The sequence below is a fragment of the Phycodurus eques genome, chromosome 22 (assembly GCF_024500275.1).
Source record: "Phycodurus eques isolate BA_2022a chromosome 22, UOR_Pequ_1.1, whole genome shotgun sequence".
Classification (NCBI taxonomy): domain Eukaryota; kingdom Metazoa; phylum Chordata; class Actinopteri; order Syngnathiformes; family Syngnathidae; genus Phycodurus; species Phycodurus eques.
In genome coordinates, this window is record NC_084546.1 from 7,529,989 (window position 1) to 7,548,826 (window position 18,838).

At 42.8% G+C, this 18,838-nt stretch overlaps 1 protein-coding gene across 6 annotated transcripts in view; it reads right to left on the reverse strand.

The window, feature by feature from the left end:
* lrmp (lymphoid-restricted membrane protein) overlaps positions 1 to 15,633 on the reverse strand; it is a 25,568-nt gene extending 9,935 nt beyond the window's left edge. For 5 of the 6 annotated variants that reach the window (XR_009767525.1, XM_061667412.1, XM_061667417.1 and 2 more), the window contains exons 1-23: positions 15,198 to 15,633; positions 12,301 to 12,964; positions 11,166 to 11,270; positions 10,134 to 10,314; positions 10,000 to 10,058; positions 9,848 to 9,923; positions 8,964 to 9,122; positions 8,747 to 8,864; positions 8,579 to 8,629; positions 8,424 to 8,501; positions 8,185 to 8,241; positions 8,023 to 8,082; positions 7,828 to 7,892; positions 7,267 to 7,360; positions 7,036 to 7,182; positions 6,740 to 6,841; positions 6,049 to 6,200; positions 4,307 to 4,418; positions 3,625 to 3,868; positions 2,941 to 2,978; positions 2,173 to 2,272; positions 701 to 815; positions 260 to 323 (exon numbers count right to left, since the gene is read on the reverse strand). Coding sequence is in view for 5 of the 6 variants with exons in the window: in XM_061667412.1 (XP_061523396.1) it covers positions 260 to 323; positions 701 to 815; positions 2,173 to 2,272; positions 2,941 to 2,978; positions 3,625 to 3,868; positions 4,307 to 4,418; positions 6,049 to 6,200; positions 6,740 to 6,841; positions 7,036 to 7,182; positions 7,267 to 7,360; positions 7,828 to 7,892; positions 8,023 to 8,082; positions 8,185 to 8,241; positions 8,424 to 8,501; positions 8,579 to 8,629; positions 8,747 to 8,864; positions 8,964 to 9,122; positions 9,848 to 9,923; positions 10,000 to 10,058; positions 10,134 to 10,314; positions 11,166 to 11,270; positions 12,301 to 12,952 (2,829 nt within the window). In the remaining variant the exon portion in view is untranslated. The remainder of the gene's footprint in view (positions 1 to 259; positions 324 to 700; positions 816 to 2,172; positions 2,273 to 2,940; positions 2,979 to 3,624; positions 3,869 to 4,306; positions 4,419 to 6,048; positions 6,201 to 6,739; positions 6,842 to 7,035; positions 7,183 to 7,266; positions 7,361 to 7,827; positions 7,893 to 8,022; positions 8,083 to 8,184; positions 8,242 to 8,423; positions 8,502 to 8,578; positions 8,630 to 8,746; positions 8,865 to 8,963; positions 9,123 to 9,847; positions 9,924 to 9,999; positions 10,059 to 10,133; positions 10,315 to 11,165; positions 11,271 to 12,300; positions 12,965 to 15,197) is intronic. The other variant, XM_061667416.1, reaches the window with a different exon arrangement.
* Positions 15,634 to 18,838: the final 3,205 nt, after the last annotated feature.

Below are 18,838 nucleotides of genomic sequence, written 5' to 3' on the forward strand. Positions count from 1 at the left end.
ATACCCATGCCATTTTCTGATCCCTACTTTTCCCCCCACGTGCAGAGTGAAAGGACTTTTCACTCAACAACCTCAGAGTGAAAACAAGTTCCATCATTCCGAATCCCATCACCTCCCTTCAAAACATACACTCCCCCCCCCCCCCCCCGTATCACAGCTAAGAAGGAGAGGAGGAATGAGAATAGAGGAAGTGGTGAGCTGTTGAAAATAGAGGAAACTGTTCCCTTTGACATTTAAACACTTCCTATGTGCTACTGACCGCAGTGCTGCTCACGTCACCCTCTTTGTCTTCCTGCTTGTGGTCCTCGCCGGACAGTTGGATGCTGTGCACAGAATGGTCCATTTCAATAACTTTTAAGTTAATACATTCTTGTCCTTTTACGTTATAGCGACATTCTGATGAGGAGCAGGTTCCATTTCGTTGTCGGTGGGCTGATGCTATGCAAAGCATGGCAGCAGAGGAAACTATCTTGCTAGTGCAACTCCGCCCACAGACAGGAAAACAACCTTTGACTAGCAAATGTGGGCCAGGATCACGTCATAGGGAAATGATGAAACCTGGTAAATATGGTGATGTCAGATGGAACTACACCAGCAGTGATAAGATGAAATTCAACTGGGAATGTTATCAAACGGTGAACCCAGTGAACTATATGTAATTATATTATTACTATTACTTTTTAGTATCGTCTTCATTCACCTCTCATTCGGAGGAGCGACCTCATTGGGTGGTGCATTGTTGGTTGGAGTGGGCATAGTTATTGGATCCTGATCAGACAAGGACTGAGACACTGTCGTCTCATCTGTCTCTGCCCCTGGACAGAAAAGCAAAAAATAAATGTTAATGCCACACCTAATCTCACAGTGCACAAGATTACGCCGGAGTAGCATGCCTAGCCCGTCAACAGACTCAGTGTAGCTCAGCTTCTCGCTCGCAAGGGGGGGTCGGGGGGGGGACCATAGGAGTAACAAACAAGTTTTAGTGCAAAACTCACAGTCCGAACTGTTTACCGTACACGTTTGCATCCTTAATTTCCCAAAATAAAGATTAGAAAACTATTTATTTCACTTTTAAAAGATTTCAGGCACATATTTTTGCAAAGCCATCTTTTTCTAGTATTTGGGAACTAAGATCGTCTCTATGGTGTCTCAGTAAATGTGTGAAATATGAATTAAAATCATCCACGCATTCCTGAGTTGCAGACGTTTTTCTGCAGAGGACTGAAATCAGGTCATTCGAATTTCTCGAGCTTATCTACGTCACTCGCAAAGAGCTCCGCGTACCTCTCCGCTTCTTAGTCAGCGCCGTCAACATAAACTTGTGCTCTCAAGTGGGTCTTTGATACAGAGGCAATCAATCAGAGGAAAGGGGGTGGTCTCAGCCAAATATGGACAATGCGGATACAAAACTGGGTCAAACAGAAGTAGCTGTCAGAGGGACCTTTTCTGGACACATGTATGACAAAACCAAAGTGTTTTTTGTTTGTTTTTTCAAAAATGAAATTGACACTTATACTAAGCCCATGTTAGAGAGTTACTCTGTGGAGGTCTAAATAGCCAAAATACAGAAACTTTAAGATGTGGCGGGCTCTTTTTATCCCATTAAATCGGCCCATTTACACAGATATTGTAGCAGATTGTTTGTTTTTTAGGTTTGTTCCATTACTGAACAGAATGTGAACCAAACTGTGAATTTAAAACCTAGGTATGTACTGAACCGTGATCTTTGGTGTAGCGTTACACCCAGAGCGATTCGCTGTTATAACCAGGCCCCCGAGGGCAACCGTAACATGGCTTGTGATGGATTTCAGTTTGACACCCCCCATTTTGTCCCTTCACTTAGTCCAACATGCATGCGTTTAGAATGTGGGAGGAAGCCGGAGAATACCCAAGCAAGCATGGGGAGAACATGCAAACGCCATGTTGCATGTTTATTCTTTCCATGCATGTTCCAGGAATTTGCCAGAGAGAAAAGCTCACTTGTGTAAATACTGCAAAGTGCAATATTATTTTTGAGCATCTTCCGTTTTCAGAAACAGCAAGCAACTCAGGATATGACTCATTCATTGGTTAAGTCGTAAACATGCAGTGTGAAGTGTTGAACGGACAACTCAACGCACAGATCTGCGTCGAGATTGTACAAAAGCGAGGAGGCGGCGGCAGAGGTCTTACTGCGGCTGTCTGAGTGGGACGGATCAGGCAGGGCATCCGCCGCTGGGTGCTCGGGGCTGACAGCCTGTGAGTGGGCGTCCGATGGTATTGCTGCCTCGTCCTAAAAGAAAAAGAAAAAAAAAAAACATGCCACGTACTGTATTTGAAAATAGAAGTGGTAATACGTTTGAATATGCAATGTACGTTAGTCGCGTCCAACAACAGGCACACACTGGAAATAGAAACAGACAGTTTAGAAAAGAAGCTACGAAACATCACAAAGCATCAAATTCTTTCAGTGAAGGGTTGCTGAAAAGCACTGTGATTCCTGTCAAAAAGAATAGGGCTGCAACTCAATTATTTTTAATAAATCGATTAATGGAGAGACTATTCCTTGATTAAATGATTTATCAGCTAAAAAAAAAAACTTTTTAATTTCCATCTGGTCAATATTCAATTTTTTCACAAATTGATACGACTGTTCAGATCCCACATGGGTCTGTTATTATTATTATTATTTTTTTTTTACATATTATTGACCAAAGTATTGAAAATGGCTTGCTCACTTTGACAATGCAATGTTAATGGCTCAACAAACTGTTTTATTTATTTATTTTGCATTTCCTGAAAAGTGATGGTTTTAGAGCTGCAACGATTCCGCCCGACAGGTAGTGAAGTGTAATAGCCTTTAACTGCATCATTTTGCTTATATCGTAACCCAAAATGTGATGTGACCAGTGAGCACTGGGCTCCCATTGCAATAAAAACCAATTTCAGAATTCATTTTACCTGCAAACAATGGAGGTTCACCTGTGGCTCCGGAGGTTCTGTGACACACAAAATTAAGAGAACACACACACAAGCGGATGTAAGGATGGCATAAGAAACAGGAAATTGAATCTGACGTTTGAACAATTTATCCTGGTTAAGAGATATCTAGAAGGCAACCCTGCCTTCTTCCATGAAAGGTCACAGAGTATTTGGAAGAGAACCATGCAGAAGGAGGGGCAAAGGGGTTAGAATATCATCCATGGCCGAAGTGGCATTAGTGACCACATTTGCGCACACACTTTTTTTTGTCTCCCTGCCTGCCAGCCACTCATGCAGGAGAGGAATGGAGGGGATTACTGCTCACTGCGTGGCCTCAGACAGCCCTTACACCTGGCCATAGAAGGGCCTTGAGGAAGACTCTCCGACACACACGTCCTTCACACACATCCCTTGTGGAATCGAACCACCATAGAAGGCAAGGGGTCTTCGTCCACGAGATGTGGATCTGAACTGTGATGGTGCTTCAAGGCTGGCTGAGTGTCCTTTGACTCACGGATGGATTACAGGCGTATTATCCAATCTAGCTAAATGACCCTTATTAGAATGGGATACTCTGGTACGTTTTTGGTTTAAGATGATGCAAAGCACTTGGCTTCTACTTTAAAAAACTTAATATGTTACATGAAAATCTTTTTGCTTCACCTTGGCCTGCAACTGCCAGACAGTGTCCATCCTGGGAAACCTCCAGCTTGGCAGACACAGGAGTGGACGTGTCCCTCACTTCTCCCTCGCCCGTGCCATTCACCACCGTCCACCTCTCGTCTCCGTCCTCCGTCTGTCCGCCGTCCGTTACGTCACCCCGCGCTCGTGAGTTGCTCTCCGCCATTTCGTTTTTCAGGAAATCTTGAAGGGCATATTCCTCATCCCATTCCAGGTCATCCCCAGTCTTATAGAGGACAAATAAAGACAATATTCAGCGAAGGAGAAGATGGTTTTACAAAATCAGAGCCACAACTTGCATTCAGAAAGCTCATATGTTGCTATTAAAAACAGCACCAAGCTCATATTTGCTGTAAAAAAGGTAGAATTATGGCAATGTTTGAGTGGACGTCAGTGCAATTTGATGAGGAGTAGTGTGTGGGTGTCTGTACTAGTCAGAAACCCACCACTGTTTTCAAAGCACACAAACTTGTGAAACATGAATCACTAAATCAGTCGAGGAATGATAATATTCTGATATGTGCACATAAGGACTTGTAAAGCAATAAAGACTAACAACCCATTGCAAACAGGCAAACCAACACCAATGGAAATGCAATTAATACAGTCAGAGAGGTTGAAGTGCAATAGAGAAGCTGTCATTCAACTTTTCCCTCAAACTGACCTCCTCTTCTGGGGCAGGTGTCTGGCATGAGGCTTCTCTGCTGTCTTGAGGAGTCTTGAGCTGCTCTAGTTCCTCACCGAGTTGCCGCTTCTGGTTCTCTTGATCCTGCACCCTGCATGCGAAAAGACAACAACAACAACAAAATCAATCACAGGAGAATGACTATGAACACGCAAGTTGCCAAAGCATTCCATAAGAGATGGAGAGAGTTCCTAGAAAGCAGTACAGTGGGGACATACTGTACCCAATCCGCAGGCCCATGCAGTGTCCCATTCTGTTTCCCAGGGTGACCAGCGCCAGTTCTCCAACTGGCCCGATGCAGGTTTGTTTTACAGATCCAATACCTGCTAATTAGAGACGGCACGCTGGGCACTGATTTTCAAATCCTAAAACTGGGATGAGGAATAAGCCCTTTTCATCTAAAGTTTGTGAGCACCAGTCTGACCCCCTTCACTCTGGCTGGGACTGAGCCGCAGTGACTCTCTTATACAGCTCTGCACACGCACGCGCACACGCGCACACACACACATTACATTACATTACATTAACTCATTCACTGCCATGGAGGTTCATATTCGTCACCTGGAATACAACCATTTACTGCCTCCAACGCATATTTGCGTCAAGGTGGTTTCTCATTGGGTAGGCATAGAAGGTCTCACCCAGCTTGTCTATAAAATTCAGGTCTGGAAACCACTTTAATGACTAACAGATCACTGGAGGTGGTGGTGTTGCATCGTTTTGGATTGGAAATTAGCACAGCTTTTGAGTGGAAGATAAAGATGAGGTCGTGAATCTCGGCTTGTCACACTGATTACGAGGGAGACAAACGGCAACAGGTTGGAAGTCTGACAAGTTTAGACACCTCACACTCGGCTACGCATGTTGTAAAAGGAGTACGTTGTCGAAGTAGAAAGTGCGTGCCGAGATTGTGAGAAATAATAGCGCAGTTCATGAGTGAATGACGATCGCCATGCGAAAAAGCCACTGAAATGCAACTCGAGCCATGCGATGAATCCGCATCGCTCACGGCGCATTTCATAGTTGCATCTAAACAGAATAATTATTTTGCCATCAAAATCCCATTCTCTTTCAAAAAGCTTGAGTGTGAAATGGCCACTTCAACACAAGTACAACGCACCAAGAATTTTCAAAATCGGATAATGGATTCTGGAGAAATTATTTTTTTTGTCTGGGGAGAACAAAGGACTTTTTGGGGAACATTTTTGTGTGATATCACCTTTGGAAAATCTGGTCACAAAATGCCTTCAGAATATCAGTATTTCTCAACATATCTCCTCAGCCCTTTCGTTTCATCTGCTACTCGCGGGACCCCTTTTCCAATTGGCTGACAGGTTTCAGTTAAAAATATCCACCAATAAGCTCGTACGGGGCATAAACAGCCTGCAATATGCGAAGTGAATGAGTTAACAGCCAGTTCAATTTACTTTCAGCAGCCTTAAATGAGTTTTGAAGATTTTCAAAAGTGGATGTTTATGTTTCAAGATGGACATTTTTGCCTCTATTACATGAGAAGCAAGCCAAACACACACACACACACACGCACACACTCATCTAGAGAAGCTAGCTTATTACAAACAGTCATACATTGAAGGCCTGGCCCAAACACAGTCAGGTGGGCCTCTTCAAGGTCATTGTGGTCAGCACGACTGACGAGATCCTTCCCCCACTGAGCGTGACGACACGAAGGGACTATCAGAAGCAGAAAATGTCAAAGTTACCTGACTGAAAGGTGCAAGATCTCAGTCCGGGACCTCCTCATATTACTGGTCATTTTAATCAGTTCCGTCTCTATGGAGTCAGTGTACTGGGCTAGCTGGTCCAGGCTACGGGCCCAGTCTTCTCTCGTTGCGTCCAGCGCGGCCTGCACCGCCTGTCGAAAGACAACACCAAACGGGACAGTCTCTCGCTCAGGTCGGGTTGTTCAAATCACACCAAACTGTTATAGGTGACTTCCATGGCTGTCAGCTGACTCTCTCATGAGCAGACACTTTTACTGGCACTCAACTAATGCTGGCTTTCCCCCTTGTGTGTTTACTGCTGTATGACCGAACGTGCCTAATGAATGCAGGGTGGCAACACAGCTGAAGGAAGAGGGCGGGGGACGAAAGAAGAGGATAGTCAAGAGTGAGCGAGAAGGGGAGTGGGTTGTGTTCACGCTACAATAAACAGCGCCGCTTCGGATGGGGCTGGCGAGAGAGTTATATAAGAGAGTGCGATAGTGTGTGGGAAAGAGAGAACTATGTAATGATGGAGATAAATTTGCAACAGGTGGACGCTGAGAAAGATAACGCTGCAAAATTGCCATGCCTCATGAAGCAGAGATAAAGACAAGACACTCACAGGAAGGAACAATGTAGAGAAAGTCATGAAGATAATGGGTTTGTTGCGAGTTTAACGATTATGCGTCACCTCAAGACTGGTGTCAGTGTCAAACCCTGGTTTTGAGTGGTCATCTAGTAAAGTTTTGATTGTAGACAGGACAATGTTGGTATCTTGTCTGAAATCAGTCTTCTACAGGACACAGATAGGAATAATGAAAGAATTACAGCTTGAAAGTTTTCTAAGAAATACAGTATTCAGAAGGACTAAATATGTTGATAAGTTTTGATATTTGCACTGTGTGTGAGAATTAAAGGCAGAAAAAGTGTTTTGCTGTGTTTGTGGACATGCCCTTGGGCTCCAAACACTTCATTTCGCGTTACTACCATTCTGTTCAGGAGTTTCTTGAACTCCTGAGCCATGAGTTCTGGGCTGGGTCCATGCATCATGATCAGCACCTCTCTGTCCAGAGTCTCATCCAGCGGCGAGGCAAGACACACATTGTTGGGTAATTGGTCAACCCCATGGACAGGCTGAGGAGGAGGAGAGCCATTCATTCACGTGACGTCTGAATTTGTAAAGCGCAGCAGCGGTAGAAGCGTAGATGAAGTGCTGACCTCCGTTGGTGACTGAGCCAGGGCCAGTTCTGTTTGCAGGGATCCTGAAGTGCTCTGGTTCAACCTGTAGGCTACCGAAAGAGACACTCCAGCACTGTTGAGGCAAACAAAAGGCAAAACTGAAAACGGTTCATTTGCAAACATTTCACAGCCAAATTAATCCGACTCCCAGTAATGTCCCCGCCGATTACAGTGTTTCCCAATGTTGACGGAGCCAAGGCACATAGTTCCTGTCTGTCCGAATGACACCTGAAACGAAGTGCAAAACGGCGTTTTGGACACCCTGCATAAACTGAAATAAAGATCTCATGTCAATTTACAGTGCCTGGGTTTGGATGTTCTCCAGGACAGTTTGTTTCAAAGTTTGTCATCACTTAATCTGTTGTACAAATGGCAACAGATGGATATACAGTTCATTGTACCTTATGCCCTCGAGGAGAAGAGCATTTAATTGTTCTGCCTGTCACGATATGTCGTAGGCATAGTTTAAAGATATGTTATTTGAAGTGAATAAATAATACTTTTTGGACCAATCACTCTTCTTTTATATCTGAAACTTACCCAGAAAGGTCCGGATGCATCATTTGCATGTGGTTCTCCAGTTTGCTCTTGTCAGCCCTTAGTAACTGAAACAAACCACCAACAGCCAATATTCTATAAATAAAACATTACATTTGGGGGGGGGGGGAGAAAAAAAAAAAAAAAAAAAAAAAAAAAAAAAAGATCAGGATAGTGTATAGATATGAAAACACTGACCTCCGTAATGGAGGAGTATTCTTCCACTGCCGTCTTGAGCTCGTCAATCTGTCTGCTCCTCTGCAAAAAGATATAACCAAAATGTATAAAGGAAAGAAAAGAGGCAAGTATTTGACCTCAGACAGGTCAGCAGTGAAGAGAATAAAAAGATTTGAATAGGACCTCTTGTATAAGAGATTCCTTTTCAGTGATGACGGTATCGAAAGTGTGAATCTGCACCTGAGGACAAGGACATGAACGTTACACAACCAAGCAGCATTTATCGAGTGACTTGACGTGGGAGAACGCACCGATAAAAAAAAGAAAAGCAAAAGATTAATAGGAATATAAACGCAGGGCAAAATACTGCATGGGGGTGTGGAGGTGGGGTGGGGGGGTGGGGGGGGGGGGGTTGTGGTAACCTGAAGGTCACTGTTAATGTCACACAGCTCCGCTATTCTCTTCTGAAGCTCGTCCATCTCCATAGTGACCTTGAAGTTCTAGGGAGCCATGAGAGAAAGAGTTAGGGCATTATAGCCATGCTCATCCACAGTGTAAGCACATCCGGAAAATGTACCTCGTCCTCAAAAGAAGCAATCTTGGCTATGAGAGCTTGGTTTTCTTTCTCCTGCAAAGAGGAAGCAGTTCACCTCCGTTTTATCATCCCGACGGCTTCGTACAGATATTTTTCACAGGACTGCATGTGCGGGTATGCGAGCTGCGTTGTGGGTGAGTTTTGTCTGACCACGTGTTTGCTGCGCGCGGAGGCGCGCGCTCTGCCTTCCTCCGTGCAGCTCAGAGTGGCCTTCATTTCTTCCACTTCATCGTGCAGCATCTTCTCTTTGTGGACCAGTTGCTGGTGACTGTGGAAAGGGAGGGGAAAAAAAAAAAATTAAAAAAAATAAAATAAAAATAACAGCAGTAAGTCGCCTCGCACCGTTGTAACCGTGACGACATCTTACGCTCTGGTCTGGTTGCGCAGCTCCTCGTTCTCATCTGCCAGCTTTTGGTTGCTCTCTTCCATTGCTTCCACCGCTTGTTTCAGCTTCTTCACTTCCTCCTGGAGCTTTTGGTTGCTCATCTGGAGGTCGGCAAGGCAGTTCACCAGCTCTGATGTTTCACTGTAAAGGGGACACGGTCAAATGCGGGTCAGTCCAGAAGTGGAGGATATTTTTTCGGCCCCTTCCCCCGATAAAATTTCAAATAGTCCATGCACTTGTGTACATTCTGTGTAGTTGCCCTGAGACAAAATGTAACTGTTTAAAAGTGACACCTAAATATTATTTATATAACATACCAAATAGTTCTAGAGCCCCTCTTTAAAAAAAAAAAAAAAAAGCTTTTTCTTGTCCCTCCCTCTCGATGACCAACTTGCATATCAAAAAGAGCGGATAAAATACATTTTAAATTTGCTTTTTTTGATATGATTTTGTTGATATGTCTTCCTTGTAATTTTGTTTTATCTCATAAATACTATGAACAGTTGCAATAGTCGCTTGAAGTTGTGTCTCGACATACACGCTTTTTAGCCGTCCAGAGAAAGGGGGGAAAACAAAGTGAGCTATGGGACTCAGCAGAAATGATAATCACCAAGCTAAGTGTCCTGAACATTGAAAGACTGAACCTATGTCCTCTTGCCATGTTTTCACCTGTAATAATGTGTCACTCAAAACAACACAATCCTGTTATTAATATTAGCAGAAAAAGACATTGTAATTCGGGGTGGCGCCAAAGAGAATATATGATACGACATCAAATATGGTTCATTACCTGTTTTTCTAAAATGTCAGGGCCTAAATTGCCCTTCAATTCTGCAATGAACCATATGTACTTCAACAAGACTTACAATTCTGTTTTCGACACGTCCCCTCCAAAGCCCTCCAAGCTTCCAGAGGTCACGTTGAGCAACATGGACCTCCTCACTACAATAAACGACACAACAGACACCATCAATGCTCCGGTTGAGAAACGGGACAATCTTGAGAGACGCATACTCACAGGAAAGGCTGTCTCGTAGTTTAACCGAGTCCTGGCATGCATATTCTGGTGGCTCTTCCCTAGGATACAACAGAGGAATCAAAGTAGAACACAGGACTGTTAACGCACACGATGACCAATCCTCATTCGTTCACCCATTGCTGCGGCAGTCTTCAATCCACTCCCTCATGACGGCGTGGTACGTGTCCAGGTCGATGGAGACATCTTTGCGTTCAGGATCCAGCATGTTGCAGAGCTCCTCCAGCCCGCTGTCCTCTGGGGTGCGGCTGGTTGTGTGGCGCAAGTAGTCCACAATGTGAGACACGTACACCTTACCTAGAAATATGGTCTTAAAAGTCAGTCTTAAAAGTGTTGAAACAGTCCCCCCCCCCTTGCATTAACTTTTCTCAACTTCCACAAAAAATTATACAAATACGCATTTTGTTTCTTTACAGATCAGGTAAAAATTTAAGAAAGGACGCCCTCTTGGGCTCCTTTCTTTATATACAGAACACAAAGTAATGTCACTTTTGGCAAAAATCGTCACTTGGGAGGTCGACTAAGCTAAATAAGATTTGCTAATTGGGCAACACTGACTGTGCTTTTTTTTTTAAACTAGCCCCCCCCCCCCCACACACACACAGCCATGTTGTTATTGTCGGCAGTGCACATCAGCAGAGATATGCGTTGAACTACGAAAGCTGCTTAAAATGACCAAACAAATGAATCAATGGATAAAATGTATTCATCGACCAGCGCGTCATGTTACATTTACTCATGTGATTAGTATTTTGAAGTATAATTCAATAGAAACTATGCGTGTTACACGCAAGTTTGCAAAATCCTGGGCACTGCATCTTCCAAGTCCTCTACAGTGTCCGGAACTTTCTCAGTTGCACTCGAAGAAGCCTCTTTTCTCCCAGACTCAACTCTTGTCCTCCCACCCGTCTCCAATATGTGCTAGCCTTTCTATAGTGGTACATACATTCAAAGTAAACCGCTACAACTATTGTAAAAGGTAGTGATGCCATTTAAAGGCATATGGGGAAGTTTAAAAAAAAAAAAAAGAAAAAGAAAAAAGACACTACTGCTCTTTCGGTGCAAATAAACTACTATTTCCTTAACAGGTGTCCCCTATTGAAGCGTGAGTGATTTTGCTCTAGTGTGTACATTTGCGTAGGCGATACCTCGGCGCTGCGTGTCACAAGCATGGAAGATGGTGTCGAGGAGATTCTCCTCGCAGATGAGGCTGACTTCTGCCATGTTGTTGCTCTCAGAGTCCAGGGTGGTCCCTGAACATGAGTAGCGACAAGCACACGTCGTGTATAATTCGCCCTCGGGGCACGAAGGATGAGACGCCGGGGACAAACAGTTTTGAGAATGTGCAGTGTTATAAGATCAACCAATTTATACTTTGTAACTTTTGACTGTCCATGTTTGCATTTGCTCATGTTCGTATTCAGACTCACTTTAATCAGCTTCCTCATTATCATCTTACTTTTTAGAGAACTATCACAACCTCTAGAGTTTTCCCCCCACATATCCCAAAGTGCTTGTGAATCATCATTAGAAAACATCCTGATAAGCAATTAGATTTAGCATTTTTTTTTGTTTCTTTAAAAAGTTCATTACTATAAAGAATTTCTAACAAATTAAAAACAAAAACAAAACCCCACAAAGAACTAGTCATACAGTAGGACATTTGAACTTGCCACCAATTCATTCTTCAAAATCAAATGATTAAAATAGATACATTGTAACTTGCCAGATCGCGCTACTGATGTGCAAGGCTAAAAAAAAAAAAATACCAGATATTTTTGCCAATCTGTATCGGAAAAAGGAAGGGAAATACCATTTCAGGGGTCAACACAACTGAATTAAATATACGCAGAACTTAAAAGTTTTTGGGACGTAACCTTCACCAAGGACCGCTGATCTGCTGCTGCAGAGAGAGCGGAGCATGTTTTTTCATTTATATTTTCCAATGCAAGTTTCTTTAAAATGAAAAAAAAAAGGTCAAGGCACCACTGCTTGCATCTTGATGGATATTTTGTCTTATAGGTGAAGGATTAGTATTAAAATACATTTTAGTTGCTTCAATTCCCCTTTGGACCAGCAGTACACAGATTTTAAGTATGAGATAACAGTTTTTTGTATCCCCCCCCCCACTACACATTCAAAATAAACAAAATAAACAATCAACCAATTATTGAATGTGAGAAATCTAGGTCCAAAATCTTTGAAATAAAAGTAAAATCTAGCCTTTTGTGTGCAGTTTCCCAGCCGGTTGCTCGCAAGCACCCAACAACCGTTCCTGCCTACCTCGATCTCCCAGCGACAGTCTTTTGACAACCAGAGCCGGGTAGGGCGCCTCACCCTCCGTGGAGCTCCCCGTGCTGGCAGAGAAGTTGAAGTTGAGGTTGTAAGAGACAGTGCTGCAAATTGGGGTGAAGGTGCGAGAGCGCACGGGGCTCCTGCTCGGCCCGCTTCCGCTCTCGGGCTGCGCCGACTCGGGTCTGCCTCGTGTGAACGTGAAGTACGGGGAGTCTTTGGGCTGGCTCGTGGGAGTGGAGCAGTAACTCTGCCATGTCTTAAATTGCTTTAGATCGCTTCGATCGACACCTCTCCTCTCCCCGAGGGTACTAGTGATGGTATACGTGATGTTAGCTGGGGTCGGGGTGTTGCCTGAAGCGGACGGCGGGACGGAGGCTCCCACGTTGCTCTTCTGGGAAGGCGCAGAGTCGGGCTTTCCGTCGCCGGTCTCCTTTCGTCCCTGGGCCCCTTTCTTCAAGATGGCGTCCAGGTTGAGCCCGAGGCCGCACTGGGGGCTGTCGTAGCTGCTGGAGGAGAGCTTGGGGATCTGGAAGGGGGAATTGGGCTCCCGGTCACCGCGCCACTGGATGGTCTGCAGTTTGCGGCAGATGCTGTCCACCGGGTTGTGGCGTCGTGGCGGCCGGGGCGTGCAGAAGTCCATGATGAAGTGAGGCTGGAGCCGAGGGACGGACAAGCAGGATGGTCAATTGGTGGTCAGGGAGCACACGGAGAAAAGAGTTTAAAGAAACCTCATACTGTACAGAGGCAGGAAAACACTTTTCAAATGATTTTAAGGGAGGAAGGAAGGGTGGGAAAGAATGGTCATGAAAGGAAGAACAAGAGGAAGCAAGGATGAGACAAGGAAAGGACAAGAATGAAAAATGAAAGAAGGCAAGAAGGAAGGTTACAAGGGTTGGACAAATGAAAGCAAGGAAGTCATAAAAGAAGGAAAGGTGGAATGGAGGAGGACATGAAAGGTTTGCAGGCAGGATAGAAAGTAGTGACGAAGGATGGAAAGAAAGAAGGAAGGAAATAAGGATGGCCTGAGAAGATAGAAGGACGGAAAGAGTGACAGAATTAAACTTTTAGGATCTCCACCACAAACATCAACCAATCAATCAGTCTTGAAACCCTAATTTGAAACCATAACCCTTGTTTAAGACTCTGACCCCGACTTGAAACCGATTCCAAACCCTGGCCGGGCTAGAAACCCAAACCAAGTGTCGAAACCATACCGTGAATTCCCATTTGGAAGTAATATATAGATTACGCTGTGTTAAATAAATATACTAAATAAACGCAATACATTGTAACCAAATTTAAAGTTTATACAGGTCGGCCGGCCTACTTTTGGCGCACCTTGTATATTACAGAGACCAATAGGTCTAAGGTAATTGACCCTATGGGAATGGCAAATATTATCCCAATGTGGAAAAAAAATGGACAGTGAAGGCAAGGGAGTAACCAATTAAATTGCTGCATTTATTTTCATTTGCGGGGTCAAATGTATTAGAATCTTAACTTGAACAACGACACACTAGACACACTAGATACTAGAGACAAAGTATAATAAAATGATGAGATAAATACAAAAAAAACAAAACAAAAAAACAATAGGCACCAGGTGTAAATAATTAAAACTAATTCAGTTGCTGCTCAAACGTTAATAATTTCATTTTAGGCCTACCCAAATTACACAATATGCATCAATATATCACAATCTTTGCATTTGCCTTTTAAAATGACATTATGAAACGGTTACGAGGCAAAGAAAGTCAGTTGTAACTTGAAAATAAAATAAAATAAAAACCACCACTCAAGTGGTTCAAGCAACGCAACAACAACAAAAAAACAGGTTGCTGACTGAAAATGCTCACAGAAAAATCAGCTTACCTTCAACCTCTTTAAAAGACACAAATTGTCGTTACCTTAACAAGCTCGATAGGTAATCAAGCCTGTGCACGCACGCGCATGCGCATTCGGAGTTAAGGCAAACGAGCTCAGAACTCGAAAAAGAGGTGAGACAACAGCGCTACTGTGTGGTGAGCAGTGGCAACGGCAACAATTCATCAGAGGACTTGCAGTACAAACCAAAGTGAAATGGTTACGTTCTGAATTCAATAATAATAAAAAAATCAAAAACCAAAAACAAAACCAATTTTGCTCCCTGGCTGTAGTTTAGCTGGACAGGAAAGGGTTGACTTCCAACATCGTCTGCTGCCCTGAAGGTTTGTTTTATCACACACAAATTTGAAAGATGACAAACTTGGGATTTCTATGAACAGGCGGTGAGTCATAATAGATGATCCCCCCCCAAAAAAATCTGAAAATAAAAGGCTATACGATTGTTTTCAACGACTGTTGACAATAACCCGTCCAAAATACACTCAACATCTCAACTCAATTTTGATTGTCTGATCAAAATTTAACATGAAATACAAGCTATTAGTAATAATTGCTTTGGGTCTACATTTGAGAATCGTATTTTATAACAATGAAATACTGAATCATTTCACTTTGAACTTTTGACTTCAAATTACAAGTGGAGCATCTCATACAAGAGCTGTATAACAACCGTTTGCAGTTGTTTAGAAAGCTGTTTCTACTAACAAGTCACATCACAAAAGTCACGAGTGCAGCTATTTATTAGAAAGCGAACTGGAACGGGGATTCTCAAAGTGTGGTACGCACGCAGGCATAAAATCCATATTTTTACAGTATTACGTCATCATGGGCGCTCCAAACATGTTGTCTGCATTCAGTCTGCAGGGTGTCCTAAAAGTTTGATTGCGTTCGTGATGCAAAAGGTTGCAAAACTCATGGGAACCCGATGCAATAACTCCACATTTCTGTCAGTTGTGACTTTTACGGACCCCCTGTTGTTGTGGACGAATACAGTTACTCACCTGCCCTCAGTTGCAGCATCTTGGTGATTCGTACTTTCCAAATCTCCCCCGTTGCTCCTTGTAGAAAAAGAAGAATCTAAAATATCAACAAATGCCTTGAAGGGCTCATTCTGCTGTTGATTCAAGAGGTACATCCATCAGAATCGGAAAGAGTGGAAAAGGCCCGACTCCGGTCTGCCTCTTTGCCGTTGGTCACAATTGAAGTGGTGGAGAGCCCGCTCCTGGTCCTACTCTTGGAAGAATCCGCTGTCCGAGCTCACACTAAGTAGCCAAAGCTCTCAGGCAGAGATTAGGCCACTCACACACAATCACCCAGCTTTCATTTGATATGAAATGCAACTTTCTATGCGTAGTGTTGACTCTGGCACACCGTAGCAGATAGTTGGTCCTAATCCCCGAGTCATACAAAAGGCTCAGTGGCTCTTATCTACTTTCACCGCTCTCTCCAAGACAGACACCGCATGCTGATACAGTATTTATTTATAGCCACTTAAGCACGGACAGCAACGTGTGCGAACGGAGGGATGCGGGTAACAGTGAGGAGGGATTATGGCGCATGCGAAGACTGCTCGTCGTGTTTATGAGGAGCAGACATCATAACATAACAAAAAGGAAAAAAAAAAATAAGGCCGACCTCAACTAATCTAATGAGATGTAGGAAACTAATTCTCAATTTTCTATAACGTGTGTATGATGAAGTTCAGTATGTCCCAAACTTTACGCTGTGAGAAAGAAATGTCAGCCCACTGTATGGAAATTTACTGCTTAATAGTATATGAAGCACAATTGTACCTTCTGTCATGTAGTGGAAGAGCATTGCCCCTATAAATCGCTGGCGCATTGATAAATAAACAAAGTTAGTGAACCTTATTTTCCGACCAACTAAGTGAAATTGGATAATTTCCCACAGTGGTTAGAATCACTGCATGGCATTATATGCTGCATAGTTTCTCATTTTGCTCATTTGATCACAATATAGGAAGCAGCCTATGGATTTGTGCAAAAATAATACAAATATTGTTCAATGAGTACTTCTTGGACAGTACTGACCGTTGCGCAGGTGAGCATTTTTGATATAGTGCATGAACGTGCACCTCATGAAGTGTCTGTAAAGCGAGGGAGGGCAAACAATTTGTCTCCAATGGCCACAAAATAGACAGCTGGGCCATTTGTCATTTGTAGATTAGTTGTTGGATGTTGGATGTTAAAATCGAATCTAATAGGACAAAAAGTATCCCCCAAAAAAAGTGACGTGCTGCTGGTCACTCACCACTCTATAATATGGGATTAGGGTTGGAATAACTGCATGAGAAAAAAACGACAGAAGGGTCCTGTCTAATATGTGTTATGAGTGGTCTCTCATCCAACACCCAAATGATCTTTTTTTTTTCTTTTCTCACCTTTCATGATAAATTTGACACATATTTCCCAACCTGCTGTTGCTCCAGTGGGCTCCCTCTAGTGGTAATTGGAAGAATCACTGAATAAATTGATTCAAGTGTACATAATGCTACAGCGTTGAAACCTTTTTTAAAAAAATCCAGTACAGTGGCCATTTCGATCTCTGGCAGCGATGTATAGTGACAAGTGGAAAAAATTAAATGCCCTTCCACTAGATGGCAGACGGTAAAATTAACCTGTGTGTTCACCTGTTGCCATTCATACAACATAGTAGTGTGCAACTAAACAGACCCACTTTTTTTTTTTTTTCCCCCCTATAAGATAAGGCTATGGCCTGACTAAATGCAGTGCCTCCACTCAGTTCAGTATAATCCTTTGGCGCCAAAATGCCACAAGCTGGCACCAAATCACTTGAAATTGCAGATGATCGGTTCCCAAATTTGCTATTCGAGTTAATTTGCGACGAATCAGGGCTTCACTTCGTAAACTGTGAGATGAGATCAACATTCTTTGATGTGAACTGTGCCTTTTCCCAATTAAGTATGGGAAAAACCGATTCAGGGACTTCAATGAACCTAACATGTACGTGTTCGAGATTCAAACCCAGAAGCTCCACACTGTGTGACAGATTACCCACCACCGCTAGTTTTTGTTTTTCTTAGAACAAAAGGGTTATTATTTTTTCCCTAAGGATGAAAGATGTGTTCTTTACAAGAATATAGTCCTATTTTTTAGAGCAGGCATCTATTTCAGAATAAAACGTGTATTATCAAGAGAATAAAGTTGTATTTTTTTAAATTCACTTCAATTCAATCAAAATCAAAAAAAAGTAATCAAAAATATTAGGACTTTACCTTGGAAAATGCAACTTTTTTCTCATAAAAATTAGGGCTGCAACAAATAATTATTTTAATAATCCATTCATCTGTAGATTATCCATTAATTTGTTCGATTAATCGGATGAAAAAAACATTTTTAAATTTCCATCCCTTTATTAAAAACAGAACATTATTTCTATTTGACAGTGCAGAAAATGCACAAACATAAATTGACTGATTCGGTTACTGTTTAGGTCTGTAACATGGCAGAACATCGGCAAAAATGAGCCATTGATTTCCAAAGTAAAAGCAGATAATTGCAAATATTTGGATCGACTTTATTTTTATAACATTGTACCATGGCAATTTTGTTCTCGAAAAATCCTCAACATTTTAATGACATGCGGTAGTTATGTTTATTTGGTGTTCGGATTACGAGGGGGTCCTTGGAAAAAATTCCCCCGAGACCCAAAACGTTTGACAGTATAGTACAAAAATGTCTCCCAAACAAACCATAAACGGAGAATGTTTTGCAAAAGTTTCAGAAGTTAGCAAAATCTATTGTTATTGTAATTCTAATCAGTGTGAGGCAGGAGATGAACGCTCCATCAATGTGCGTGCTGCTCGGGTGCCTTATGAATTTGCCCCCCCCCCACTTGCACAATGTGCTTTGTGGCTTCATACAGAGATAGAGGTTCGAGTGGCAAACTCCTGCGTTCTCTCATTAAGCCGGCTGTAATTGCACAAACCCAATTATTCCCTTGGCATATTTTTTTTTTTTTTTTTTTTTTTTGTGATCTTCAAAAAGCCGAGATGGTGCAAAACGAAGCAGCCTCGGACAAGTGCGGGGAGGCTTAATGAACAATAAAATCGACAAAACAGCGGCGGCGCCTTTAAATCTGTTGACATTTCATTTGGAGGCGAGCAGCAACATTGTGCAACAAACAAACGAGTGGTCTGAGGCTGCGGATGAAAGATGGATTTACTAAATCGCCCTTCCTGCTCCTCTTTCAAGTTAATTAGAAATCACATCCTTTTGTTTCCCCTTCGCGTGCGTTTATTTACTTCCTCACTTGGACCATTAGAACAAATTTGCAGAATGAGAGGCAAATAATTGGATTTGTCTCAGCAGCTGTCACGGATTGGGGGAACATTTTGTTGTGATTGTTATTATTCCTTCTCTCTGTTGTGTCGCCTCGGTGGCCGAGTTGGCAGATTTGCTCAAGGATGTTTAATTTCATTTTTTTCTAATTTGGGATTTGTTTGCAATTAAGAGGCACTGGGTGAGGAGAACTTTATTGCTTAGTGACAGGAGTTGTATTTGGAGAGCATCCTATTGCCAACCTTTATTGTACTTTCATCGTCTTGCAGTATGGCCGCACTACCAGTGACCGGACATTCCTGGTCTAACACACTTCAGAA